We start from the raw sequence: 27,908 nt of genomic DNA on the forward strand, positions 1-27,908 counted from the left end.
AGTTTAGGCTTGATAGGAATAGTTCTTCTCTCAAGTCAGTTCTTAAAACTCTCACGATGTGTTTAGGTAAATCTTCTGCAAACAGAGCCAGACTCTGGAGTAACAACTTCCTTGCAATAACCATGTTTAGGGTGACAATTTGGATTTTGACATTGGAAGTTAATTCCCTGATCTTCCAAAGGCTTCCACAGGGCAGGGCAGAGACATTTCTGTTGTACGTGAGATAAGACTTAAGATCATTCAGTTCTGTAATGTTGCTATTTTATAAGATTTTAACAACTTGAATTATCAGCAGGCACAATGGTGTTTTTTTGCAGGTGAAGCAGTGTGGCTAGTCTCTAAATTATCTCATTTTCTTGTTTTTAGAACAGGAATGAGCATAGTCTATTTATGTTGAAAAGCTCAGTAGCTTCAAGCCAGAGAAGATCAACCTCATGCTTACGTTCCATAGAGGGTAGGTGTAAAGCCCTTACTCAGCATTGTAGCTGCATCATGGAGTAGCCTAGTCCAAGCACAGAGGTTTGCCATAGGGACAGAGAGGCTGTGGGAAAGTGAGTGCTCTCTTGGGTGGTTTGGTGAACTTAAACTATGTGCCTTGTACAGAGCTGATAGTGTTTTGAACCACAACATAGCCTCTGGCTTTGGTAGAGAGAAACAGTGTGAACTGAAGGAAATGTGTAGCTAGTTTCAGAGCTGGCATTAGTTTAAAGCTGTAGTGCATCTGTGCAGGTCAGATTTTATGCTGTGCAGTAATTTTGTTTTTCTTAATAATGGCTGCTGCAAAAATATTTAACAAGTAGGTATGTTATAAGTCTGGTGAAAGTGTAGTGGGAAGCTATCTGGTATGTTGTATGTTTGATAAAGTCCACATTATTCCAGAAAGCAAAAAGAGTATAAACTTTGTTGAAACTCATTGCTATTTTTGCAGTAATGTACTTGGCTGGGGACGTTGGCAGTGTTTCTTATCATTCTCTCCCCATTTGTAGGAAACAGAGTGGGTCATGGGGTGGCTCATATTCTTGGGTCTATCAAAAAGTTCCCATAGGCTGAAAGAAGGCAGTTCTTGACAGGTGGTGACTCTGTGCAAACCACTCTTTATCACTGCTGTCAGACTGCTGAGAACGTTCTTTTATCATGCATGGAATAACCTCAAACATTGCTTCAATGCTGAGGGGCAGAAGCATGCTTTCTTAGTCTCCAGTCTCTGATATTTCCAGATTAGACTGTAAGGTGAGGACAAAGCATTTCCTATTCTTAACAAGCAACGACAGAACAAGCAGAGAAGGAAAAGCTTCAATTTAGCTAAATTAAGATCACATGATATTTTGCTGTTATGCTACCAGCCCTGCAGATGTTTCCTTTCTTTCCAGTTTAAGGATGTAGCTGTTAAGAAGGGAGGCTTTTGCTAATGAGCCTATAAGAAAACAAGGAAGCTTTCAATTTCTTTTTGTTTTTAATGTTTTTCTGACTAAATTTAATACCAAGAACTCTGTGTTTATTATTGTAATGCTAAATGCAAGATATAAACAAAACCACATTGTGAAAATAGTTTGTATCTCTGTCCTGTGAAGTACCTGTACTCTTGTTTCTTGGTGTAGTTGCTTGAAATGGGCTGTTACTCTGTGGAAGGCATGATCTACACAGAAGTGCACATAATTAGCTTTGAAAAGAATCTCGGTAAAGCAGTACAGTTTTTGGATGTGGACAAACTACTACAAATATGTGTGTATATATATGTGTGCACATGAAATACAGTATACTTTTTTGTGTTTATGTGTGTATAAAATCAAAATAAGACATTTAAATGGTAGATTAGGATCATTTTAATGAGATGAAGCATGCTAAACTTGCTAGTATCTAGTGTTTTAAGGGAAATCTGCTAAGTTAGTTTATGTATAAATCTGAATAATTCAGGGATTAGGTGCTAAGTGTGGAGAAGTCCTGTCTGAGCTGTGGAGGAGTATGTCATGCCAGACCTGATCTTGCTTTTGCTGAATTTAAAAGTATAGTGCAAAGAAGTCCATGTATCAGAACTACTGTGTAAGAAAACCAGAGCTTACTCTCTGTTAAAAGAAAAAAAGAAGTATCTTAAAGTCTAGCCAGATTTAGCAGGTTAGGATTATCCCTTCTTCAAAGTAAAAAACCTGTTTCTGAGTCTCGCCTGGCCTGGGAAGCTGCATGCTCCTTTCATTCAGGCACGTATGTCCAGTTAGGCTCAGTTTACAGACCCAATTGGTGTCGCTGCATTTAATCCAGATCCAGGTAAACTGAACAGTTTTCAGTTGAACAGACACATGGCAACGACATTTTTGAGCATCCATTTTCAGACTGTCGTATCAGTACGTCCTGGAGTGGTTTGCCAGTGTAAAGCTAGTTATTTGTCTTGTGATGGAGGACTTTGATGTCAGATCAAGAAGTGTCCCCCCGCCAGGTATAGGCTTTCTCTAACCCTTCCTTTCTGTATTTGAGTTCAGGGGGAAAAAATGCAATATAAATGTGTGAGCATTGGAAGATGAGGGAGTAAAGTAAAGGTTGCTGTAGGTGGCCTTCAGCTTTGCTTTTCAGGTCTTGTGGAGCAGTGATGACACTGATGTGAGCACCAATTGCTGTGCTCTAACAGGGCAGCCTTTCATGAAGAGTGGAGCAGAGTAAGGAAAGTTTAAGCTGTATAATAAGCTGCATATGTGGAGGTTTCTGTTGTTTGTTTTCTGTGTGTGTCTTGACTTTATTGAGAACTGAAATCCTTTATCTTGAAAATACCATTTCTCCTCTGAATGTTGTTTACTACAACAGTAGTTACAAAAGTACACAGAAACATGTGTCCGTCTGTCCTTCTCCTTCCACCCCTAAGCCAGCTCTGTAGCCTGTGTGGTACATGGCAGTAATGCATGCTTCTTTCCCTGTGCTTCCCAGCCATCTGCCCCTTAGTTTGTATATTTGGAATAGTTATGTGTTGCTTTCTTGAGCCTTTCTCCTTACCTGGGCTTGGCTTGAGGATGTGATTCATGTATTTTATTGAATTGAGTTATTCAGTTTTGAGATTCATGTTTCAAAGTCTGCATTGGTGTCCTCACCAATCTCTGCTGCAGGCAGCCACTGCCTTTGTTGTTGAACTAGAAGAATATTCTAGGCCTGTATTACATCTGGGTGGGTTTCACACTTGTAAAAGTGATAGGTTTGCTGCCAGGACCACCTCCTAGCACATACCTGAATTAACTTTGGTTAGGCCCCCAAAAAGGACCTGTTGCTTTGGCCACCTGGGCTTAATGCTGTAATGGTGCATCAAAATGATAAAGAGCGGGCTCCTGTGAGGGAGACACCTAGACCTGTGGTCACTCCATTGAGTGACATTCACATCTTTATTGCCTTGCCCATGTTCTGAAATGTCTTGTCTCATTACAGCTATTGGTAGGACCCATTAAGGGCCTGAGTGGCGGAGAGCTGTTCACAGAGACCACCTTGCTGCTGGTGGTGGTTGCTCAGGGCCTGCCTGATCAACCAAGGTGAGCAGCAAACATGAGAAATGGCATTGCCCATCCTTGCCCTTAGTCTTACGGCAATCACTAATACTTTATTTCTGTTTTCCTATTGTTTGATACTGAAACCATTCATTGCAGTGACTTTCTATCCATCTGGAGTCATAAAGGATTTGGATCTTGTTGTAGAGAGATAGTAGAGTTCTTCAGTTTGCTTGCCTTTGTCCTTTCCAGTTACTGCATCCCCCTCAGTTGCAACTCAAGAGAAATGTTAGTGTTGGGGAGTCTCAGCTAATATCCTGCACCTCATGTATGCATAACACCCACGCTGCAGGAGGTGAATGGGGTCCCCCGGTGACTCAGAGAGCTGATATTTTCCCTGAGTTTCAGTATTGGAGTAGTCTTCCTCTGGAGACTGATTTTTATTTCCCTCCACCACTGCTTCCCACCCCACACCCCCCCCACACCCCCCCAGTTGCTGCATGGAAGAAGACTTGTGCCCCCTAATTCCAAAAGCAGACTGTCTTCTGCTGTTGCCAGTGGTCCCGGAGAGAGGGCATCAACTGGACCACTTCTCTCTCTCTCTCTGTGAATACTGTCTACTGGTGGTTGTGTGTGTGAGGACTCGGGCAGCATTAATCTCCACATCTCAGCTTTCTCTTGTGGTGAGAGTGGTTTTGTAGCTGTTTGATCTTTTGAGATTTGAGGGCTTGTTTACATCTTCATTTCCTGTTTCAGGTGCTTCATGGCGAGGCTGCCTCCTCTTGAGAACTGCTGAAAACAAGCTCAGCAGTTACTAGCATCGGGCAACAAAGTCCTTCCTGCAGTTTTCTTAAGTATATAGCACTGAACTGGACAGGATGGAGACAGATACCTTCCGTTTCATGCTTTGAGGGTCTTGCTACCAGTCAGTAGGTCCAGCATGGTCTGTTGGGTGGGATCCATTTTCCTGTGGCCTGTTCTGGAAAAGAATGATGGAATACTTAGGGACATTCTGGGGTAGGAAACAGGTTCCCCTTCTGTACTTCAGTATGTCTCTATGTATCAAACTGTCTGATTCTTCAGTTCAGAGTATGCTCTTATAGTGTCTCTCTGTAAATAAAGGCTTGTTCATCCTGAACTACTTTCACTGCAGTCTGCTATGTTGTGGTCATATCTGGTTTTAGTGAAGTGCAGTTAATAAAAAGTACATGTCAGCACATAGTAAATGTCAGCAATTGCATAAATATATTGTGTATATACTGTTGTATATATTGTCCTGTCAATTTGTATTGCATGTAAGATGTATATTGAGAGTTGAACTCATTATTGGGTAGAGGGAATCTGTTATTTTTAACATTATAGTGATTTATTTCTACTTAGCAAAGTTCAGTTTGACATACAAACAGGAGGTAGTGTAATGTTTATATTTCTGAAAGGCAGACAAAAGATGTACTCAGATTAATTTAGAAATCACAGATGCTTAATGGTAGGGTTTGAACATGATTTGTATATAGTCTCCTTTAAAACTAAATTCTCAAGAGAGTCAGAGACTACACAGGCAGACTTTCGAAGCAAAATTGTTTTTTTAAAAAGTAATATTTAAGGCAGAGGCTTTGCACATAGATGTCTATAGCCTCAAGGCTGTGTAACATCTTGTTATGTGGAGGGAGTGCAAGAGAGAAAAGTCCTGTGGAGTTGATAGAGCATGTAGATGCAACTAATCTGTGTTCATTATATATCTGCCCTCTGCTTAAATCCATATAGAAATTAAACAGTAAATATTTTTTTTTTTTAAACCTTGCTGCTTGTTTAGTGTGAAGGGTGACTTTGGGGTAGCATGCAAAAATGAATGCTCCAGTTTGACACTCAAAATACTGAAATGTTTGGAATGATTTGTTAATAAACTGTACAGGCTAATTTTGGTCTTGGTAAAGAAGGGGCAACTTCTTTGAGGGACCAATATTATGCAAGCACTGCTGCAGATGCCTTTGCGATTTTGCTTGAAGTTTCTTAACAAGTCTAGCACGTATAACTGTTAAATATGTAGTTGATGGGTTTTTCTCAATCCCCCCCCTTCCTTTTTGCAAATTCTAGATGTCTTTTTTTGGTTTTTTCCATGGTGTTAGCTAGCATCTAAGATCATACACCTAGGATTCTTGCAGGTTTCCTTTTACCCCACCAATTTAGCAGACTGATTTCTGAGCATCACTGTGGGTTTGGAGATACTGATGGTTGCACCTTCTAGCTGTCTTATGAGGACAGAAAACGATAGAAGACTTCTTTGAGGGAAGGATGCTGTCAGTACATGTACTGCCAGGTTATGTTTTCTGCCTGAATTTCTGTCCTGGCCAACATCCTTCCTACCTGTTTAGGTGAAGACTACAGCATTTTGTCAAGCATAGAAGTCAGCAGTTTGAACAAGTAGGTATTTGATTTGGAGGCCTAAAATTGTTACATACGTTTGGGGTTTTCTGTGTTCCAGTTTTCCTGCTCGGCCCATAGTAGGTTTTTTTTTTCAGTAAGAGATGAACATTATTTGCTGAGGCTGAAAGGGATGGAACTCATTTGTTTGTTTTGAGGAGAAAGCTGTGTCCTGAATACAGGGAGGATGGATTTACTTAAGGTGTCACCTTTGTGTCAGTAATTACTTTTCTTTGGCTGGGAATGACTGACTTCTGTATAAGATGCTTTTTGTACATTCCAGTTTGATTTAAAGACATGTCTTACTTCACCACAGCTTGAGACTGTTTCAGTATGTGATCATAGTATTTATCTTTATAAATGTGACCCATCTTGTTTGAAATCTTCAATTTGTGAGCTTTAACTGAAAGGAAAAGACCCATTTTGCACCTTCTATGAATGATTCTACTTTTGAGGTGCTACTGAGATAAAACCTTGGCTGTCTTTCTCTGGGTGCTGGATGTACCTCCCTATACTGCAAATGAGGATGGGGACATGTCAAAGGTAAGTTGTATAACCTTTTCTTTTGCTGTCTTACATGTGAGAAAGACATATTTCTTAAAGGAAGTGTTACCTGTTTTGAGAACACATTGGAACTGTGTGTATTTGTGGTTGTTTTTTGTGGTATTGGAGGACCAGGGAACCATGTGTTCTCTGTTGGATTAAACTTTTACTCTGAGTTCACTTATGTGTAGGAATCTAGGTCAGTGACCATGGGAGAAAATGATAAGGGTTGAGGGGATATGTCCTTTAGGCACGACACATTTTTTTTGCTTCATCATTTCTCATCAGATAGGTATACCAGGAAAATTATTTTGAGGTACATGTTTGTTGTTGCTTCATTTGACTTTGTCAGCTTCTAGCAAAGTGATTTGAAGCTCTCTATATGGTTAAACTAAGAGTCAGTGGCTTATTATTACTTCATTTAAAAATCATCACTGGAAGAACCTAGTTACTAAAGAAACAAGGGCTACTTTGCAGTGAAACCTGCCGCTGTTCTGCAGGTAACGTTTTCTCACTCATCTAGGCAAGGGTTTTTCTTCCATTCTGTAGCCTTAGTGACAAAAGACACTTTTTCTTCTCTGCTGCCTTTTTAAAAGACCTTATACTTAGTCACATTAAAGTAAGTTCAAACTGTTCCAGGAAAGCTTTTTTTCTCTGAAATTGTAGATTTAACAAGGCAGCTAAGTGATAGCTATATGGGTACAAAAAATAGGGAAAATAAATGACCCAATACAAGAAATATCACTGTTTTCAAGTGAGTGCAGCATTTTATTATAGCATTTTGAATATCCTGTTGGTGTCTTGGGGTAATTTTAGGGATTAATAACTGTATTCACAATCTTTTTTGCTCTGGCTGATGTCAGCAGTTACTAAAAAAAACCCCACGTTACATGATGGCTGTTGAACCAGTAAAATCAGGTAACATCAGCCTATTTTCTGTTCAGCATATATACCCATCTAGCTGAACTGCTATTTCAGGTGTTGCACATCTTGGCAGATTACCTACAAGTTGAACATTGTTAAATGCAGCTGAAGCAGGCCCTGCTTAGAATAGGCTGTCTCCATGCTCTTATTGAAATATTAATAGGTAAGCCCCCTGGTTGGTCTGGTGTTTTTTTCTTTTTTTGTTCAATACACATTTAGGCTCCAGAAAATGTAGTTTGGGTAACCCTTACCTTTAAAATGAGACTTATATTTACATAATTTATTTGTGAAGTGTTCTATATGGTAAAAGAACAAAAGACGTGTGAAAAACACTGTATAGCAAATCTGGATGCTGTTCCTAAGTGTCTTTAGAAATAATTTTGAACTTGTGTACTGAACACAAAATAAAGATGAAAATTGATTACCACACCAACTTTAAAATGGCTTGCATGATTGTTTTCAAGAATCGATAGTGCAATATATCAATTATTTATTTGTTCACTGTTGTTCATCTATGAAGACAATATTCAGAACTCAGAGTATACCTGTTTATAGATGGTCAAGAAGACAGTTCTTTATTGATAGCTTGTATTGCAATTACCTGTGACTGTCACTTCAGGATATTTAGCATGTTCAGTATAGGTCTGTGTGTAAATTGATCAAAAGTTTTAAACAGGCTTTGGAGAGCATGCAAGTTGGATGTGTTCACCTTTTTTTTTTTTTGACTGACCTAATAATGGGAAATTATTGATTTGAGATCTACTTTTAACTGGAAATAATAGTATTATTTACAAACATCAATGCTATTTACTGATTTTTACATAATTCTGTTATTGTGTCTTAAGCTGCCAGTGATTCAGGTAGTTCTTTCAGATGCCATCTGATTTTTCATGGATGCTTTCATTGCTGAGAAAAAAGGGTTAAATACAATATTAAAAATAAAGTATGTGTTTTGCATTGCACTTAAGCATCTGTTGTATGTCCTTGTAATTGCATGTAACAGGAAATGAAGCTTTGAGATACTTTGTGCAGAAACCTTGTATGAAGAACTCCTGAGGGAAATGACGCTTGAATCTTTTTTAGTAGCCTGAGATTCTTCAGTCCTTGAACTTGATTGTGTGCATTCTGACTTTGATTTTGAGTATTGAACCTGTAGAGAAACAAACAGGGATCTTCAGTAAGGAATATGGCAAAATAATCTTTGGTTTGTTAGATTTTATATGAAATAAATAAAATAAAAAATTAATTTTTCATTCTCTTGAAATGCAAATGAGTCTACCTGAAAGAGAGATCACCTTAAGGATATGAGCTATTCGTGTATTTGTAACTTGATTACTATCATTTTTGGCTTACAAGGAAAACCTTGTAGGAACACTGCCTTCAGTAACATTCTGGCCTGTGCTAAACATCATCTGGTTCTTGCTTGCTGTCTTGCATTCTTGTTTTATTTGTTTTTTAAAACTTCTCTTGTTTCTTTCTAGTCTTCTCTGGCAATTGGTACACTGGTGGATGTGCTGTGGTTGGACATGTCACGGGGTTACTCAGCAGATGTTGACTCTCTTTTTAATTCAGATTATTGTTCATAGTGGTGGCTGAAAGTTGTTACTTAACATGCCCCTCATTTATTATTAATACTGAGTTTTTCTGTTGCTCTGTTGGCAGACCTTGCAGGGGGTCCAAGGTTGGCATGAAGATAACTTTTCCGTTCTGGAATGCTCTTTCAGGAAATAATGATTTGGCTGGGGAGTACTGTTGTTTATCAGTAGCTGTTAGTTCAGCAACTTGCATGAAAGTTAAAAGTTTACATGAAATTACAAGGTCATTAGAGGTTCTCTTCTCACTGCAATCAAATGTTGCATCTCATTTCACAGACCTAGTAAAGTTCTCTGTATGACTGTTTTTAACTTGGGTTACAGTATTTCCATATGTAAACTTAAGTGATCAGTTGTTATACATGCTAAGTAATTACCTTTTGGCTATTTAGGGAGGTTTTTGTCAGAAAAAAGATGCAAGTATATCGTAGACTTGTATTTATCAGTGCTTACATTTAAGCTTGCTGTTTATGTATCTATAACAATAGGTCTTTGGTTATTAACATCTTTTGATGTTGTGTGATACCTGTAGCCGCTTGTGATTGTTCAAAACTTCTGCATCACGCATTGCTTATAAAAAGTTGAGAGGAGATAGAAAAGATTGCAAGGGAATGTTAGATGGGTTGCTGCCTGTCACTGAATGGAGGAAATCATGGTCATTTCATAGAGGCCAGTAATTATTTTTTTATTAGGAGCTATTTCTTTTGCCAGTTTAGTAGGGTGGAAGTGCTATTTGATCCAATTTCTGCTCATGTCATGAGACTGAAAGACTGAGAAGGGACATTTGTTTGTGCAGAACTGGAAAAATAGCTGCAAGTTGAACAGATTGGTGGGGAACACCTCAGTAACAAACCCCATCCTTAGGCTGAAGGATTATGTAACTTTTCCCATAATCTTTGCATTGCTTAGGCTTTAAATTAAAGCAGTTGTCTTGGCAGTTCCACAGTTCTCAGTAATTTTTCTTTTATTAGTCATCTAGTTGCACAGTCTTTTTTAGTTTCACACTAACACTTTTAAGACATGAATGATGATGATGGATGAGGACAGACTAGGCCTAGATTGAGTCCTTGATATTTATTATAGTTCTTTCCAAAACCATCTGATAATTCTTCCAGGCTGTTGAGTGGAGCAGAGTCCTGCTGGGCTGCTCTGAGTTCTCTGATTGTCTGGCTACAGAAGTGGCTTCATTTCTTGGCTTGGCTGTAGCACCAAGACCCTTCTCCATTTGTTTTTCTTTGCTGAAGAACAGGGTCACTGGAGGTAGGGAGGCTCATTTCTGAAGCACTAGCTAATATTTTCTTGTCCTCCCTGTTGAATGTATCAAGATGTGGGTTTCCGAGGACAAACTGTAGCATCTGTGTAGAAACGCATCATGTTTTCCATACCTGAATGCAGAATGATCTGCTGGGTTAACTATCTCACCAAGCAGCTGCAACATTTTCCTTATAGTAATGTGGGTTGCTGTCATTGTGGTTAGAGTAGAAATGCTTTTGTCTTCTCTGTAGATGTTGATGGGAGTTGGCTGGGCCCACCTTGCTGATAAGCACTGCAGTTCGACATCCCAGCTGTAAGACTAAAGCAAAAGGGATTATTCTAGAGCAGCCCAGGGAGAAAACCAAGCAGTAAATTGTGGCACGTATCAGCCAGTTTCTGAGCCACAGCAGCAGAGCTACAGGAGGACAAGACGACTATTATTTCTGTTTGAATACCCTTTGAATAGGCTATAGGCTCTGGTATCTAAATTTGTTTCATGCATCATTGAACTAGAATATTCAGAGGAGGGTCATAGGGTTTTGCATGCTTTCTTTGTATGTCTTCTGCCTTTGATTTGAAATGTTGAATGAATGTGGCACTCGCTTTGAAAATTGAAGTGGAAGATTTCATATAAGGCTGAGAGGATAAATATTTTCATAATAATATGTTTCTTGAGTCTTACGTATATAACATTACTGTTAAGAAAAACCCCCAAGATGTCTGTCTTCTGCATGAGAGGAAGGATTGCCATAGAAGTGTGCAAGGAAGCTAGACTTTTTTTACTTGTGTGTTTAGAATTTGCATACTGAAATGTTCAGAGAAAGTAGCAAAAGGTGGAAAAAAATAAAAACTAAAGTTAAAGGGCTGAGCAGAGGGAAAGTGTGTCTTGTTGAAGAAGCCTAACCAATTGCATATGTTCTTCAATTGTGTATTGTGTGTTTTAAGTGAAGGGATACCAGTTGAGGAAACCATGCCTGCATTGTAAGTGAGGAAAAGAGGAGTTGGGCGTGTAAATGTGTGAGCTATGTGCACCCAGAAACACGTGTTTTGTGTCTAAGTAGAAAGCAAATAAAACACACAAGATACGCACATTTCTTGTGGTTTGAGTGTTTCACTGTTGTACATTGAGTCTCTTAATACCTGACTTCATTTAAGAGTACACCTGTGGTCATATCACATACAGAATTAATGCTGTAAGGGATGCGGCTCATTTTGAAAATTACATGTTCAAGCGCACAGGAATGTTTAGTGGTGAGGGTTGCTGGGTTTGGTTTTTTTTTTTAAATTTTTTTGTTGGTGTTTTTTTTTGTTTTGTTTTTGTTTTTTTTTTAGTTATCCAAACTACAACTTCTGTGTATGTCTTCTTAATTTTAGGCATCAAAAAATAAAGATGGAAAAGAGCAGAGTGAAGCTGTGTCACCATCGGAGGAAGAAGAAACTTTCTCTTGGCCTGGTCCCAAAACTGTCGTGCTAAGGAGGACATCTCAGGGTTTTGGCTTCACCTTAAGACACTTCATAGTTTACCCTCCAGAATCTGCAGTTCAGTTTTCTTTTAAAGTAAGTGAAACTAATAATGAAGCACTTTATATATAGTTTTATTATACTTTTCAGGGTCAAAAATACAGCTTGCTTGAAAGTAAATGTATGTATAGATGTGTCCTACACAAATGAAAGATCCCTTGTGTGTAAGGAGGGCAGGCTCACTTATTGCATTGTTTGATAGCCATGCACTGATCTGTTTCAAGAAAATGGAATTGACTGAGTGTGAGTACACCCAAGGTAAAAATATTTGTTTCCGTGGGTAAGACCAGTGGTTATTACATAATACAGAAATACTTATCTATATGGAATTTTTATTCCCAAAGCCAACGTCATTAGTCTGTACACCTTTTAAAGTATAGACTTCAAGGGTGGGAGGCTTGGGGTTTTTTGTTAATTGTTGGGGTTTTTTTTCCTTTTCTTTTTTTTTTTTCCTTTTCCGCTATAACAGAAATTTCTCATACCATCATGCTAAGAGAACAGCCTGCAAAAGCATTAGTTTACCATAGTTTCTGAGTATCCTAAAATTAATGCACACTAGAAAGATGGCTTGTGATTCTATGTTATATTCTTTCTGCTGGAAAGAGCAACAATCTGCAATTGTCAAGAGACAAATAAATACAAAATGTATACAGGCCTACATTAAAGGACAACTTTCTTAAATAAAAAAAGCTCTAAAATATTTTAAGTTAAAACAAGTAGTTCTAAGTGTTAAGCAGCCATCTGGTCTGCCTTGCTCAAAGTTGAAAATTGCTGTAGTACCTGATTCTGAGGAAAAGGTCCATTTAATAGTGATAGAAATTTGAGTAATGAGAGAGTTGTTTTTCCTAGCGAATTAAAATAAGGTTTGCCTATTTTAAAGTCAAGCATGCAAGTTCTCATAATCCGTGGCACCTCTCAGTTTCACTTTTGCTTTTCCAGTTAGGCAGAAGAATAGATGTTTATCAAGATGGGGAATAGGTACTGAAGCTTCATGCTCCTTCCAGATATCTAATTGACTTGTGTCTCTGCAGGAGTCTTTCATTTTTGCCTGTGCTCAGTGGCTTTGAAGCAGGAAAAGCTTTTCAGGAGAAAGTTGGCACATTTTTTTTGCTTAACTTCAGCTGTTCAGCTGGCCCTTGAGTGCCCAAATTTTTTCCCCTTGACAAGGAGTCACTGAAGCTAACCGGAAGTTAGGCTGTTAGCAGGATCAGGTGATCCCAACATATCTGTCCTTCAAAACAGGTTACAGAGAGTCAGCCAAGAGTCAGTCTCGAGTTGAATTCCAATGTGGAACAGGGGAAGGAGGGTGGGGAAGCCTTAACTGAGCAGAACAAATTACACACGCATGTTAGCATGTCACAACAACAACCCCTATTCACAGTGAGGGTTAAAGTAAACAACATAAGCAGCAATAATCTCCTTAATGAAGTGACTGGATGGGTTTCTTTCCGAATGTATTACTAGATGTCTCTGAGGGGTTGATATATTTTTTCACATGCAGAAGAAGATACCTTCTCTGATATGTTAGAATCTGGTTAATTCATTCTCATTTCTGTCTGTTTTTTGAAAAGGTTATAATGAGATTATTAGGAAGTTGTAATACCTTTATTCAGGCATTCAGTTACATCTAAAGACGGTAAGTTTCATTTGAACAGAGCCCTAGTCAGTACTTGCAGAAGTTAACCAGAACTGTTACTTTCTTTTTTTATATAATTTTTCTTTACATGTCTGTGAGGTGTAGAAAAAAAGAACAGATCTTCACAATTATTACTCCTGCATCTTCATAAAGTGGCTTTTATAGAAGTCTATGTACCAAGTTATAGTACCAAAGAATGAAATTCACCTATTGTCAGCCAGATTCTAGTATGAGGCAAACCTGATTTCTGTGCTGTTCTTATTTGACCAAAGAGAGTAGTACTGGTTACTAGCTAATTACAGTAACTACAGTTTCTCTTTGTTGATTTAAAGTTCAAGTATCACTCGTCTCTCTTTCCTCCTTGGTGAAAATTTTAAGGGCCTTGGAAGGCAGAGAGATTTTGTTTTGCACACCTTAGAGATAATATAATAATGGTAACTATGATTTGGTTTTCTGACTGCCTTGGATCTTGTAGTAGCCTTCTTCACACTTGAGAATGCATGCAGTTACCTCTGGTGTAAGGTAGAGATTACAGCTGGAAGTTAAAGATGCCATTGACGTAACAGCCTGTTACTCAATCCCCTAATAGTTCTGCAGACCCATAGTCCTTTTGTTACCACAAGTGTCAGCCTCACTCTAGATCAGCGCAGAGGTCTTTTTTTACCCCAAGGAAGGCTTTGTGTTCTAGCTCCATAGATTTCTTTCAAGGTAAGCTTACCCTAATATTTCTGAATCTTACTGCAAGTCAACATAAACTAGTAGAGGTATTGAAAATAAAGGAAAGCATCTGAAAGAGCTTTACCATAAACAGTCTTTCAACATTCTTTGTGGATATATATGATTTTGGTTTTTTTTAATACTTACTTTTGGTTCCAATTCAGCAATATGTAGTGAAAATTTCTTCATTAAAATTTCTGCTTCTGTTGCTTGCAGTTTGTATGTGTTTGAAAAGCTGTTGACAGGTCAGGTGGGATACTCTGGGGAGAAGGGTCAAGACTCCTCACATGGGGGGAACAGTGAGCTCTAGGACAGAGATCATAATGCCTGTAGTCTGCAGGGTGTGGTAAAGATCATGTAACAGCTGGATATTCCATAGGAGTGGGAAGAAAAGCTTTCAGCAGGCTGGAGAAGGCTGCAACTTGGAAAGCCACTAAGGTAAATTTTCTTACAAGCAAAGAACTCTACCCCACAGGATGTATTGAGTGGAGAAGAGAAAGTGTTACTTTATAAAAATCTTTAATAATACGTTCTCTGCCTAAGTGCATTTGAGTTGTTGGATTTTTATTTAGATTTTAATTTCTGTGTTCTAGTTGCTCGTCTAGTAAAACCTGTGTTCAGTTGAAAAGCCTTTTTTAGTTGTCCTGAGGAGCTTGCTACAAGGAAGAGGTCTAAACAGATCTGCCTCAAAGCTCTGGCTGACCAGGAGCCCCAGAACACGCTGGTCTTTTAATATATTAACACCTAATAGTACCTGCCTTATCTTCAGTTCTTCAGGTGTTTTGTTTTGGGGTTGTTTTTTTTTTTGGAGGGGGGACAGTTTGGTGACATCTTCCCTTAACATTTCACAGACTGGAGGCACACCTTACCCTTGGTATTCAATAAGGAGGGAGCTGTGAGCCTTCTCCTGTACACTTCTGAGTAACAGGAGCACCAGCTTAACATGTCACTTGGGTCACTTTTGTGCAGAAGCAGTTTACCATCAAACACATGAAGTTGTAGGCATCTGGTCCATTTCATGGATGTCTCTAAATGTTGCAAAACTTCAACAAGGGTTTCTTTTGTTCCAGTGCTGATCAGAAAAACCCAATAGTGCTAAACTTTCATTTTATTTTTAATGATGCTACTGATTTTTTCTGAAAAGAAGGAACTGTTTAGAACCTGAGTAAAATAGGTGGAATTGTGATAACCAAGAGGCTGCGGGTTTAGTGAGGCTAAGCTGCAGATACTGCTAGTCCTAAGTGCACAAACCTGATGTCTGCCTTTCATAGACTTTCACTGTCATCGATGTGAAACTACAGTTCCTGGTCAGGTAGCAGGGCTCTAGCTGGTATTGTGGGCCACCTGTGTTAGATGTGAAACTCACTTGTGTAACAACTGAAACAGCAGGGTGAACTTCAAGGATAAAACTTGATACTTTAGGGACAAGATGACAGTAACTGCCCAACTGCGGATGAGAGGCATCCATAAAACTTTGGTTTCTCCATTTAGATTTACATCTGACTGGAAAAGAGGCCTTACTTGCTGTTGTTGAAATGATTGAATGGGATTGGTTATAATAAATTCAGGGAGTATCTCTGCATATTTTAATACTGAATACTACAATGTTATATTTACTTTATTTACATTGTATTATATATTTTATATTTTTATATTATTTAAAATTTATTTCATTTAGCAGCCAGTATGTACATGGTACTGCAGGTCTAGGTCAAATTCAGGGTATTGTGCTAAGTTCTAGTATCTTCTCTTGGTTCCTGCGTGAAAATGCTAATAACTGCAAATCAAGGAATTCTTTCTTGCTGTAGTTGTTATTAGTTAAATAATTTATAAACATGATAGATAACCTTTATGGAAGAAAGTGTTGTTTGGTAGAACTGTTGAGAGGGACAGCCCTGTGTGAAGGACGATGTGAAAGATGATCTTGGAAACTGAGGCTGCAGTTCAGCACATTTAATTTTGGCAAAAGTACTTGGCTGTGCTTGTGTGGGGCCACACACTCAAACTGAACGTAGCTGTATGTTCAGCAATGACCCATTATGTGTCCTCCATTATACCTCCTTCCGTTAGGAAAGTGAATAGGGAGTGTGTGGAAGACTTCTTAAGCTAGCATTGCAAAAGGCCGATGTTAAATTTTGCTTTTAGCATCAGATGTTTATTAAGATTTGTTGGTCAGCAACATGCTTTTTTTGCATGTGAAGTTCATTATCCAAATTAAATCAGTCTGAAAAACAAGTAAATGATAAAAGAAGACCTTCTGTTCTGGTATGGAAGCAGCATATACTACCATGTTGCAATGTGTTAAGAGGTAAATGTAGGAAGGAAAGCTAATTCCAAAACATTTCTGTTATAAAAGCATTTCGTTTTTAAAGGCCTGAGCTCATTGGCTTGATACCATGAAAACTGATGTTTTGCAGCTGTCTTATAACAGAGCTTTGCATACCCAGTGACAAACCCACTACATAATTTCATAAATGATGGCAATTATATATTAGCTAACTTTACACTTCCGTAATTTTTTTGTTTTATAGCATCAAACCAGGTAGCCTCCCTACGTGTAACCCATATTTTCCAGACTATAAGCTTTAATATTCAAAGTGCTAAAGATGTTTTTTCACTTGACAGATTAAGTGGAAACTACAGGCATGCAGATGTTAGCTGTGTCGGAATCTTTGCTGCTGATCATAGTTCAACTGGCTGTTACAAGGCTTCGAGGGATATGATTGATTTTAACAGTACTTGTGTACTAGTGTAGTGTTTTTACCGAAGTATAGAGCAGATGGGACTGTACAGCTTAAGGATATGTTGTTTGCTGCTCTCAGAGTTTGGGTGGTAATGATAATTATCATGGCTTTCTAAAAGTAGAATGAGTACCAGATCTCTTAATTCAGTGTTTTAGGGGTTTCTTTGGTTGTTTTTTTCTTAGTTACAGTTACCTTTCTGTAGCATCTTACAAAGCTCCAGCAGGATTTCTGTATATCTCACAAGAGATGTATTGCATCTAGGAGAGATTTGTCTCATACTCATCATTACTTGGCTTTGAATCCTTAGATGATTAAAGTACAACCTCTCCTGCCTCACTTTCAGGGTGGAAACGTGCTTGCAGCAGCACACAGTGCAGCATTAGGCTTCGTGGCAGTGTGTTGAGGGTTTTGGTACATTTGTTTTCAGATAATGCTGTTCTTTTGTTTCTGTGGGGATTTCATGGAACTGTGCTTAGCTGTGGGTTTTGGTTTATTGTTGTTTTTTCTTAAACGTGTATTACATTACATTCTCAAAATGAAAGCTTTAATTCTGTACAGTTGAATAGTTGTGAAAAGTACGAGGTATCAGAATGCAGACTTACCGTACAGGTTTATTTCCAGTCTTAATGGCTTATAGTTGCCTATCTATTTTTTCCCATTTATTGCATTTTTAATATGCACTCTTTCTTTTTTCCTTAGGATGAAGAGAATGGGAATAGACAAGGTATGTCTTGTTTTTATTCTTTCACAGATCCAAATATGTTGAACACTCCTCTTCAGCTGAGTAGTACGCTTCAATAGCTACCCAGAAGTTTGAAATGTAAAATCAGTTCAGTGTGACCATCAAGCTCATTGGATTTCATGGCATTGGAGTAGAAGAAAGAAAATACCTGTCTTTCAGCTTTACCTGTTTAGTGTAGGTGTTTGTGTGTCCACTAAGTTAATTAAAGTATCACTTCTGTGCTGTGTTTATCACCTTGTCATTTATATGACAAGAAGAAACAAAACCAGCTGTGTTACCTTTTTAGTGCCAAAGTTTCACACTTTCTTGGTTTGATCTGCATGGAAGACCCACAGTTACCTGTGCAAAGTACTACTATAAAGCGTTTGAGTCTTACGGGTATACCTGTATGCGTCCATTAAAACAAAGAAAGTGCTGAAGTGCTGTACAGTGTATCTGAGGGCAGCTAGTATGAAATTTGAATTTTATTGCAAGTTACTGTAATAAAACCAACACATAAGTATATAAGCCTAGTATTTGTAGTGATGGTAAAAAGTATCCACAAGTGGTATACAACTGTTTTAAAAATAGAAGATAAAAAAGGTTATTCCTGTTAGTTTCATCATAATTTCTTCAGCATTTAACAGTACTGATCTAACTTACTTCATTTTTGGTACTTGTGTACATTTTAAGAGATCCATGAAACATGCTTCAGGTGACTTAAGATAAGATGTGTGAGTAAAATTCTTGCACTTGATTTAGGAGGGATGAAAGAATTACTTATTTCTAGATTATGCCTGTCACTTCCCTTCAATTTTCATGGTTTTCTCCCTCTCACATTGCCTGTGTCTGCTCTCTTTCTTAATTTACTAATTAACTTATTTTTTAGTAATTTTTAAACTTCTTGCTGATATCTTACTGTTTCCTTAGAAGGGTGAAAATTGTGTTGATGTAGGTAAGGAAATTGGGGTTTCAGGTTGAGAGCCCAGTCCCACTTTCTGTTTTTCCCAGTCTGTCGTTACGGTGGTGTACTTGGAGGCGGTGGGATTAGCTGTGTTGCCAGTGTGATGTGCAGGGTTTGTGCTTCATGTGGTGACACAGGGCAGCGTGCCGAGGACTGGCCTCCTCAGAGGTGGTGGTACCTTTGCTGGGAGACAGCATAGAGTGAATGCTTGTTCTACTGGTGAGTTACCACTTGCTTGACACTCACTGTATTAGAGAAGGTACCCACTGTCAATGTGCTTCTAAAAATCTCCTTCAGTTCGAAGACATAGAACATGCCTGGACGTTTGTTTCAGTTTTTTGGTGTAACTGGTGTGTTAGAAGCATTCTGGGAAATACGAATTTTCTTGAACTCTTTTATTTTTCTCTTGGGAATGAATTAATCCATTTCATCCTCTTTGTATGCTTTGATAGACAGATCAGAGGGCACAAAGTGCTCTGGAAAGATAGTATTCTCATTAGCAGGAGAGAAGGTTGGACTTGTACTTCTTTCAGGAGAGAGATGACTGTGAGGTGGAGGGTGTAGGTGTTGGCAGAACTTAACCTGCCAGTTTTGTGTGTTACACCTTTAAAACCAACAAAATAGGATGATGTCTGTAAGACATTTTCCTCCAACATTCGGTGTGATCTTGGGGGGCAGGGAGAGGGGATGAAGCTGTTTCGATTTACATTGCTACAAGTTGTTCCTGTTCCCAAATGATGCAAGTAGGGAGCTTGTGAGGAGAAAATCAGGAAAAGGGTATCTCATTTTTCACGTTCACAAACATAACGTTAATTTAGCCAAAGCAGGCATGCCAGAAATTCCGTGAAGGATTATCACAAGGATTCTTAAAGTAATTAACACTGGAAAATGAGACGGGAGCCGCTCTGACGCTGTGTGCTGGGCTGCTGGCGGGGGTCCCTGGCGGCTGGAGCACCGGTTGCTCCAGCGGCGTGAGGACGAGCGGGCTGCTGGGCACGGCGCCCTGCCTGCCTGGCGTGCGGAGGCGCCATCTAGTGGCGGTTCTCATGTATTGTCCTTCAAACTTAATTGGAAACCGTGCCTCTGAAGCTGTCTTAATTAGCAATGAAAATTTCTTAATGATAAACGTTTCTCTTTTGAGGTTTGTCGAGGATAATCCACTTGAGCTTTCCCCGCTCAAAGAATAATCTAAGGGGATTCAGGAGATTAAAGCCTTTCATTTTTGTGAAGCAGTCTGTGCCAATGCAAAATTGTATTATTTTCTTCAATCAATTTTGAATGAAGATTTCTAATTACCTGCATGTTCTGCTTTGTCCTTTTCACACGTTAAACTTACCTTTAAAAGCTGAGATTTTTATGAGGTTCAGCATTTACAGATTTGAGTAGGTGAGTGTGGAGAAAAGCATCTCTATTGCTATTGCCTTTTATTGAAAGCACTGGAATACTTTTTTCAAAGGAGTGGAGTACCTAATTAAGTCTAGAGGGCAGAAGATAAAAGCATGTACCAGGTATGATGTATTCTAACAGTGAAAGAAATATTTTTATATGGTTTTATATTCTAGCATAGAATTTGAGTGCAACTTTTTGAGTGTATATTTAAATCATGCTCCTGGCTTGCATTCATCTTGCTTTTGATGAGCAGTAAGATTTCAAAGCATTTAGAATAAAAGGTAATGTAAATTTGTCCAGGAAAGCTCTAAACTGGGAATTATACAGGAGGGAGATGATGGCCAATAAGCAAGTGAGAAAGTAGAGACCCCTCACTGTCAACAGCTGGGACAGAAGGGAGGACCACCATACCTCAAGTGTATGCACATAAGTAGGAGAATGCCTGTGGGACAATATGATGGGGGAAGTTCTCATGCCTTTTTTGAGGGCCTCTCTGGAGCCCCTGTGCAGTCATGCATGCAGTACAGGGGCAACAGGCAGGAGGAACTGGACATCTGCATGCAGTTGCAGGGCTATGATCTCATTGGCGTCACAGGGGCGTGGTGGGATAGCTCATGGCAATGGGCTGGAGTGCTGCAGTGGATGCGTACAGGCGCTTTGGGAGGGACAAGCTGGGAGAGCACTGGGGTTGATTTGCTTTTGTTGTCAAGTGGTGAGAGAACAGCAGGGATGTGCGGAGCTCTGGCTTAGGATGGATGGGGAGCCAGTTTAGAATTTCTCGTTGGGATTTGCAGGCAGACCTATGTGGGCGACGTTTTGGTGGGTGTCTGCTATGGACTGCATGATCAGGGAAGATGTAGATGAGGCTTTCTTCAGATAAGTGGTGGAAGCTTCATGTGTGCAGGTCCTGCTCCTTACAGGGGACTTCAGCACCCTGTTATCTGCTGGAAGAGCATCACAGCAGTTTTACTCTAAATATTTTGTACTTATTATTTGAAATATTTCTGTTCTTTCCTACTTTCACTGCTCCAGATGGTTGACCTTAAGCTAAGCTATTAATAATGCTTTTCTGACAGATGCACTTTTATCAGAAGATGCAGATCTTTCTCAGTGGATTCCTTGGTTGCTGACTAAAACTTTATCAGCTGCTACTGTTTTCTCAAGGATTTCTGACCAGTAGTTGGAGAATGACTGACCAGCCTGTGATAACCTGGAATATTTCTTTCATATGTTTTGAGGAGGATGGTATGCCATCAGTATTCTCCATGTTTTCTGAAGCTGCCCTGTTTCAAATTTCTATTTAAGAAGTATCTCACAGGCAGAAGTGTCTAAGGGGAGAGCATTGTAGGAATATGTGGAGACAAGCTGAAAAACCCTATTAAAAATAGTAGTATTTTATATTAAAAACTTGCACTGTCAACATGTGGCGAGTGGTGCTGGGAAAAACCATATCCAGTGTTGTGCGGTTTCCATGCCATTTCACTGTCCACTTAATAGGGTGAATATGTTGTTGTCCTTCAAAGACTTCTTGAAGCTGTAGTTGGCAAAATACAAGTTTAGTACATATTTAGTGGGTTGGTTGTTTCTTGTATTTTGTGCTCCTTACTGAAGCTTACATAATGCCTCGAGTCTTTGATGCTTCATTTCTTTAAACATTCTTTAAACAAAAAAGGTGTTGATTTCTGTAGTTTGTGTTCTCAGGATTTAATTTAATCCCAGTTTTTTTAACATCATTGTCTATCAGTTCAGTCTGTTATGAAATAAACTAATTGTGCCTATGATGATGGGAACAAGGTAGATAAGGAACAAGAGAATGAATGTGACAGCAAATATTTGGAAAGGTCATAGATTGCTGGGGTAGTATGGTCTAAGACAGGGGTCCTCAAACTTTTTAACCAGGGGGCCGGCGTGTGGATGCAGTGGCAGGCAGTCATCTGCAGCTGCTTGGTTTCCCCCCCCAGCCCCCGGCAGGGGGGGTCTGAAAATACCCGGGGCCGGATTGAGGACCCTGGGGGGCCGTAGTTTGAGGACCTCTGGTCTAAGATATATGGTAGCTGAATTAGGAGCAAGAGAGGAGGTATGTAACACTAATGCTTTAGGATAGTACCACAGTAAATTGTCCTTTTTTGTGGATTTTTAATCAAGCTTAATTTTTTTAACACTAAATGTTGAGAATGCTAAAAATGCTTGTTTAGTTTTCCACTGGGACCAGAGCCTCATGATTCCATGTTCCCTTAAAGTACATCCAGAATGTCTAGCAGAGGGGCCTTCCAACTTGTCACATGTATAATGTTCCTCAGTGACTGCTGTGGAGTTCAAATAATCCTTGACTTTCAATAAAAAATGAAGAGCTGCACAAGTGTAATTTCCATGAGTTTAAGGGAGAGTCTGTAGGTTCACTGCAACAGATATAAATTGAATGGCTCTATGTTTGTGTAAGAACTAAAGTAAATCCTCTAGACTGTTTAATTGTAGGTTAAGTTTTAAACTTTAAAAGGTTTCATTTTAGTTTTGAGAGAATTGAAAAAAACTTGTCCTAATATTGGCAGATAGCACAACAGGAAAACACAGTTTTAGAGAGTTTGTAATTAAGAGTTGAAACTGTGTTATATTTTTTCAATAACAATGCTAGATGATTTTCTCTCCTCCCACGCCACCATGAAGATGGAGTTGAGTTTGTATTAGTCAAATGGTTTAAGAAAAGAGTAAGCAAAAGAAGAAATAGCATCTTTGAGTTGCCTAATCAAAGTACCAGAGGTGCTTTGAGTAGTAAGGACAGCGTATTTTCCCTGTATGACAGAGCTGAGTCATTTAACAGAGAAACAGCTGGCATTTAATAGGGCTATTTTGCTTGTTACCATCCACTTTTTAGAGGCTCATCCTTGGCACTGTATTTTGGTTAGTGCTATTTAGTTGAGTTAATTTGTGCTTGACAGTGGGTGAAATAAGCTCTGTCAGGGCTGGACTGGGACCTTTGGGCTTCTTTTCTGCAGTGGGTTACTAGTGGAGAAATGCTTACTATGTATGAAATTCAGTTTGCAGATTATAAAGTCCAGAATTATCTTTAACTGGACTCCTATCAGTCAAATGTAATCCTGACAGTTTTGTGATTTATGTTTAACTAAATGAAGTCTCTGTTAATAAATGCTCTACTTTCAGCAATCTCTTTCTATGTAGGTTGGGAAATGTTTAGCAGATTTTTGATTCAGTAATCATTTAGAAGCATTTGTCCCACTGTATCTGTAGATATTTCTCCACCTTTTGCCTGAAGGATGTCCCATGAATCAGTGTCACTTGTTATTGTTGATCCAAAAGAGTTCAAATGCCTTGGATATCCAAAAACATACTTCTAGATTTTCATGTTCAAGAGGAACGTTCCTCCCTCTTGAGTCAGAGAAAGATGTACGTAAGAGCCTGTCCTATTTTAGTAATTTGTGGAGTTTCACAGGGCTGGTGATTCTTTAGTATAAAAGTGAGAGTCATCCTTTTGCTGTCTCCTGAGTGTAGGGCTAGGAGTAAAAAATATTCTGCATAAAGTTAGCAAGACTCTGTAGCCTTTATTCAGCTCCTGGGCTAGGAGGATTTCTTAGCGCAGTTCACCTGCCCTGAGCAAAAGATTTTCTTTCCTTTTTTTTCTCTTTTTTTTTTTTTTTTCCCCTTCCCTCTAGCAAGAGGAGAAATGGCATGTGTTTAAGCAGCAGATTCTTAGGAGAGAGACTGTAAGAAAGTCTGTGTTACACTGTGTCCCAAAACGCTTGCTGGTTTGTGCTCAGCAGGTTAAAAAGAAAGGAAGAGCTAGGTCAGCAATAGTACTTAGGTGTGGGTGGTTTTGTTTTGTTTGGGTGGTTTTTTCCTCTTCAGAACGTAAAGGTTCTTTGTCAAAGAGGTGTCCTTTGTGTACTCTTTATGACTCAGATGTTTTTATCTGGCTGTTTTATATAAGAAGGTTAATGACTACAGAGAAGTGATGTGCTTGTTGGTATCTTGTAGTGTGTTGGTAGATTTGATAATATGTTAGGCCATGTAATTTTGTTTTCCAGATAAATCGGAAAGCAGTATAGTAATACTGTCTGGTCTGCAAAGAGTAGCTTAAAAACTAATTCAAGGTTACTGCGTTTGATACAATACAAGTTAAGTTCCTTGTAGAAGCTGTATTCCAAACTAGCATTTTAAGGGATTAAGCTAGAATTGGCACCTAGATAAAATTAATTTCTGTGTCAAGTTTTCGGAAGTTAGAAGTTTTGCTGTATGTGACCCTCTCTAAATGTAAGTCAATTATCAATGTTAACAAATCTTAATTCTACTGTTCTATTTAAAAGTAGGTGGTGTGTTGTTTTTTTTTTAATATTCCCTTTTATCAGGGAGAAAGAGCATATTAGAATCTTACTACACTGCAAATCAGATGGTTGTGCTAGTGCAGCATCCTCCCCTCTGCCACTTCTGGCTTCTCAAATGTTTTCCAGGAAAGCTTCCTTGCAACTACAGTGGGAAACTTTTTTTATTATTTCCCCATCAGGTTGTGAACATGGTATTGATTTGTAGTGTGTTTAGTAGATCCAGGTAGTATAAATATTAGATAATGATTATAAATATATGTATTATGAATGAAGTATTTAATTTTATTTTACATTAATTTGAACAACAGTTGAAACGACACTACTCCTTTAATTTTATACGTTCTACTATGATCTCACTGGTTATTGAAAGTAGCAGTTACATTTTTGGTTGAAAATTGCTGCATTAATTATATCTGCATATGATTATGAAAAATGTATATGTTGGCTAGGAAGAATCTTGTGACTACTTTTCTGTATTTGTCTTGCATTTGATTTACAGCTGTTTGTGCTTCTTCAGACTTTTTTTTAACTTTGGTTCATTTGAATAGCATCACTTAAGGGAATGGTTACATGGCAAGGAATATTTCAGTCGTTCTGTTAGTGAAACCAGCTGGACAATGACTTGGTTTAATTTATCCTGACTGGTGGCCATTTACTCATCCTGGAGATTTCTGTGTGTTTACAAGACTGGTAAAGGAAAGGACAACTTTATGGTCTGTTTTTCAGTTTCCAGTCACCGAACTTGTGTACTTAGCAACTTTGTATGCTTCTGTTTCTTTTATTGCCCTTACATGAGATTATACCTCTGTTTATAGCTACACTTGTGGAGAAATGAAGTAAATATCAAATTTGTTGTTCACAGAAGTTGTGCTTTTCATCTGTGATGCTTCCTTGCACAGTGTGAGTGTGTACCTGGAAGCTCACACTTTCACCTGTTCTTTGTGTATGATGTCTTGTTTTTCATTGCAGTTGAAGATTTGGGAGAAACTGTCTTACTTGGTAGTAGCTTGCAATGTAATGCTCAGTTATAACGTTTACAAACGTATGGAGAAGGGAGGAGGCAAAGTGATGTACAGTAATGAGCACTGGAAAATAAAGGGTGTATGTCTGACAGACTAGTAGTGTGAGCTGCTTTACTGTTCTTTGTTGTATCACCTTGTAAAGAATTGTTGGCATGTTCCAGAAAATTAGGCTTTCCAATATTAGAAAGGAAAATTGTGAATCCAGTCTGACACTATGTAGTGCAGAGCTGGAGAACTTACTGTCAAAATTCCAGTGTGATAATCTGCTCTAGAGGGTGATTTTGGAAGGAGGGAAGTTTAGACTCAGTTTTTGACAGCATCTTGCTTTTACCTGATGATTGGGTGCAGACAGGACCCACTGGAGATTTAGGCACAATTAAATTGAAATGTACTGATTGTTAAATTTTGAGACGTGAAGTAAGTTACTAGATTTTCCATTTTACTTGGCATTTATTTCTGTAATGATTGAGTGCGTATCTACAAGATTTATTCCCCAAGAGCTGGTCTGGATAAAGTATCCTTGGCTGCTACTGTCTGAAAACATTGTTTAATTTTGTTTGAGCTTCTAACTCAAAATATAAACATACACTTTGAGGCTATATATTCAAGGAAGTTCATTTATATGTTACTGACGGAAAAAAGATTTGGTTTGTATCCAAGTGTGTAAAAGACAAAGGAGAAATAAAGAGCATATATTCGTCTACCAAAGCTTGGGTATGCTAGGTTTTCTTCTTGTCTTTACTTGTATTTGGATATTACTGAGCTGTAAAATTAACCTGCAAATGTAAACAACATTTTAAACCTGTCATCCAAATTTTTTATTCCTAAATTGATCCTTATCTTTAGGGTTGGGGTTCATCTTTTGAGGAAAAAGAAGGACTGTTCAACATAGCCTCCTTTTGCATGTAGGAGAAAGAACCAAGTCTAGCGGATAATCAGCTTTCTGAACTGGTCCATAAAATAGCTGTAAAAGCCTGAAGTGAGTGCTTATATTGGTGTAGTTGACAGGCTGCTCAGAAATCAGAATGTTCAGAGAAGCCTTCAGAGACTGAAGGCCATAAATTCGTACAGTTGTCCCCTCTTACTCAGAAGTGGGGAAGTGTATCAAAGGTATTCTATGTTGGATATTGAGTGGGAGTAACCTTATAGGTTTGACCTCTTGCTTTGTGTGTTCAGGTATGGACAAGGGATCAAGTAGCATTTGAGTGTTAGGCAAACTAGTAGTAGGCCACTAACATTTTTTGATGAGCATTTTCTAAAGGAAGCTGAGGTAGCTCCTTGGTGTTGGGTTGTAAGTATCAGATATTAAGTGTTACAAATTAGATGTGTCATGGGAGGTGCATTATTTTTATTTTTCTTGTCACTTTCGAGATTGTGTGGCAATCTCAGTGGTAACACCGATAAGGATGTTTGGTGGTCTTCCTCCTTCCAGCCTCACTCTTGGAAGTGGCTGAAGCCACCTTTTGCTTATGGCATCTGGGTAAATTATTCTTGGAGCTTGTCTAAACTTGCTGAAACACTCCGGCCTTTTAAAGGATGAGAGCCAGTTCAGTGTCTATTTAAATTGGCAGATTAAAAATGACAGATAGTAGCTTTGGTTCATAAAGAGCATTTTGTGTGTCTTGTAGCTGTGGTCTGCTAATCAAATTTTAAAGTATTTGGGGACTGAGTTGCCAGCTGGAGTTTCTTGATTTATAATTTGGGTGCTTTGGACATAGCAATCATCTGATTCTATCAAATCAACTTTCTGATTATTCTGTATCCACCTGGAGTTATTTTGAGCAAGGCTATTAGAGCCATTTGAGTAAGTGTTCTGTTGAACTGTTTTGTGGTAAAATGGCTGGACACTGAGGATCTGAGAATGAAGGCACTGGGCTAAACTTGTATTGGTAAAATGTGAATCAGAGTTGGAGGGAAGTCTGGTTTTGTGTAGTTAATTGAAATGCTTCAAGTAATGAGCTTTTCCTCACAATGGAAGCTGAACCAAAAAAGGGGCATGGGGAGTAATTATTTATATTCAATAAATAATACTGTAGGTTGGTAAACATGGCCACATGGGATATTTGAAGCTGTAGCAAAAGTACGTCCAAAAGCAATGTCATTTGTGCCTAGGTCAAAGATTAGTCATTAGAGAAGTGATTAGAACCTAATACTCCAGTTTCAAGGAGTGTTTCTTTCATCAGCAGTGCCAGTTTTAAGCAATCCCTTTATTCTCTCCTGCTGTTCCTTGTTTTCTGTAGTTTTTACCACCCACCAAGGTTTCCTAGTAAACTGGAACTCAGACCTGACTTGTTTTCAGTCCACGTCAGTTCCCTGGGCTGGCTCACATAGCCTCCAAAAGGTAGCATTTCCACTGCTGAGAGCGTGGTACAGGAGTAGTAACTGGTGACAGGGGCTGGGAGAGACCAAGCCAACCCTGGTACGGTAAAAGCTTGTCCAACTGTAACCTGTGAGGTTCTGCTACTGGTTCTGTGAGCACTCATGTTTTGCACATGTAGGACAGGGGTGTCAGAAGAGACTGGTAAAACTGTAGAACAAATTAACTTCAGTGCAGTGTTCTGGCAGACCAGAAATAAAAGTTTCAGATTTTATTTTTAGGTGTGGGGTTTTGGGTGCTTTTTGTGTTTGTTTGGGGCTTTTTTTGCTTGTTTTGGGAGTTTGTGTT

At 38.7% G+C, this 27,908-nt stretch overlaps 1 protein-coding gene across 7 annotated transcripts in view; it reads left to right on the forward strand.

The window, feature by feature from the left end:
* ARHGAP21 (Rho GTPase activating protein 21) overlaps nucleotides 1–27,908 on the forward strand; it is a 118,944-nt gene that overhangs the window by 39,598 nt on the left and 51,438 nt on the right. For all 7 annotated transcript variants that reach the window (XM_037384894.1, XM_037384896.1, XM_037384895.1 and 4 more), the window contains 2 exons: nucleotides 11,567–11,749; nucleotides 17,510–17,534. In XM_037384894.1, the coding sequence (XP_037240791.1) occupies nucleotides 11,567–11,749; nucleotides 17,510–17,534 (208 nt within the window). The remainder of the gene's footprint in view (nucleotides 1–11,566; nucleotides 11,750–17,509; nucleotides 17,535–27,908) is intronic.

This window comes from Falco rusticolus, chromosome 4, assembly GCF_015220075.1.
Source record: "Falco rusticolus isolate bFalRus1 chromosome 4, bFalRus1.pri, whole genome shotgun sequence".
Lineage (NCBI taxonomy): Eukaryota > Metazoa > Chordata > Aves > Falconiformes > Falconidae > Falco > Falco rusticolus.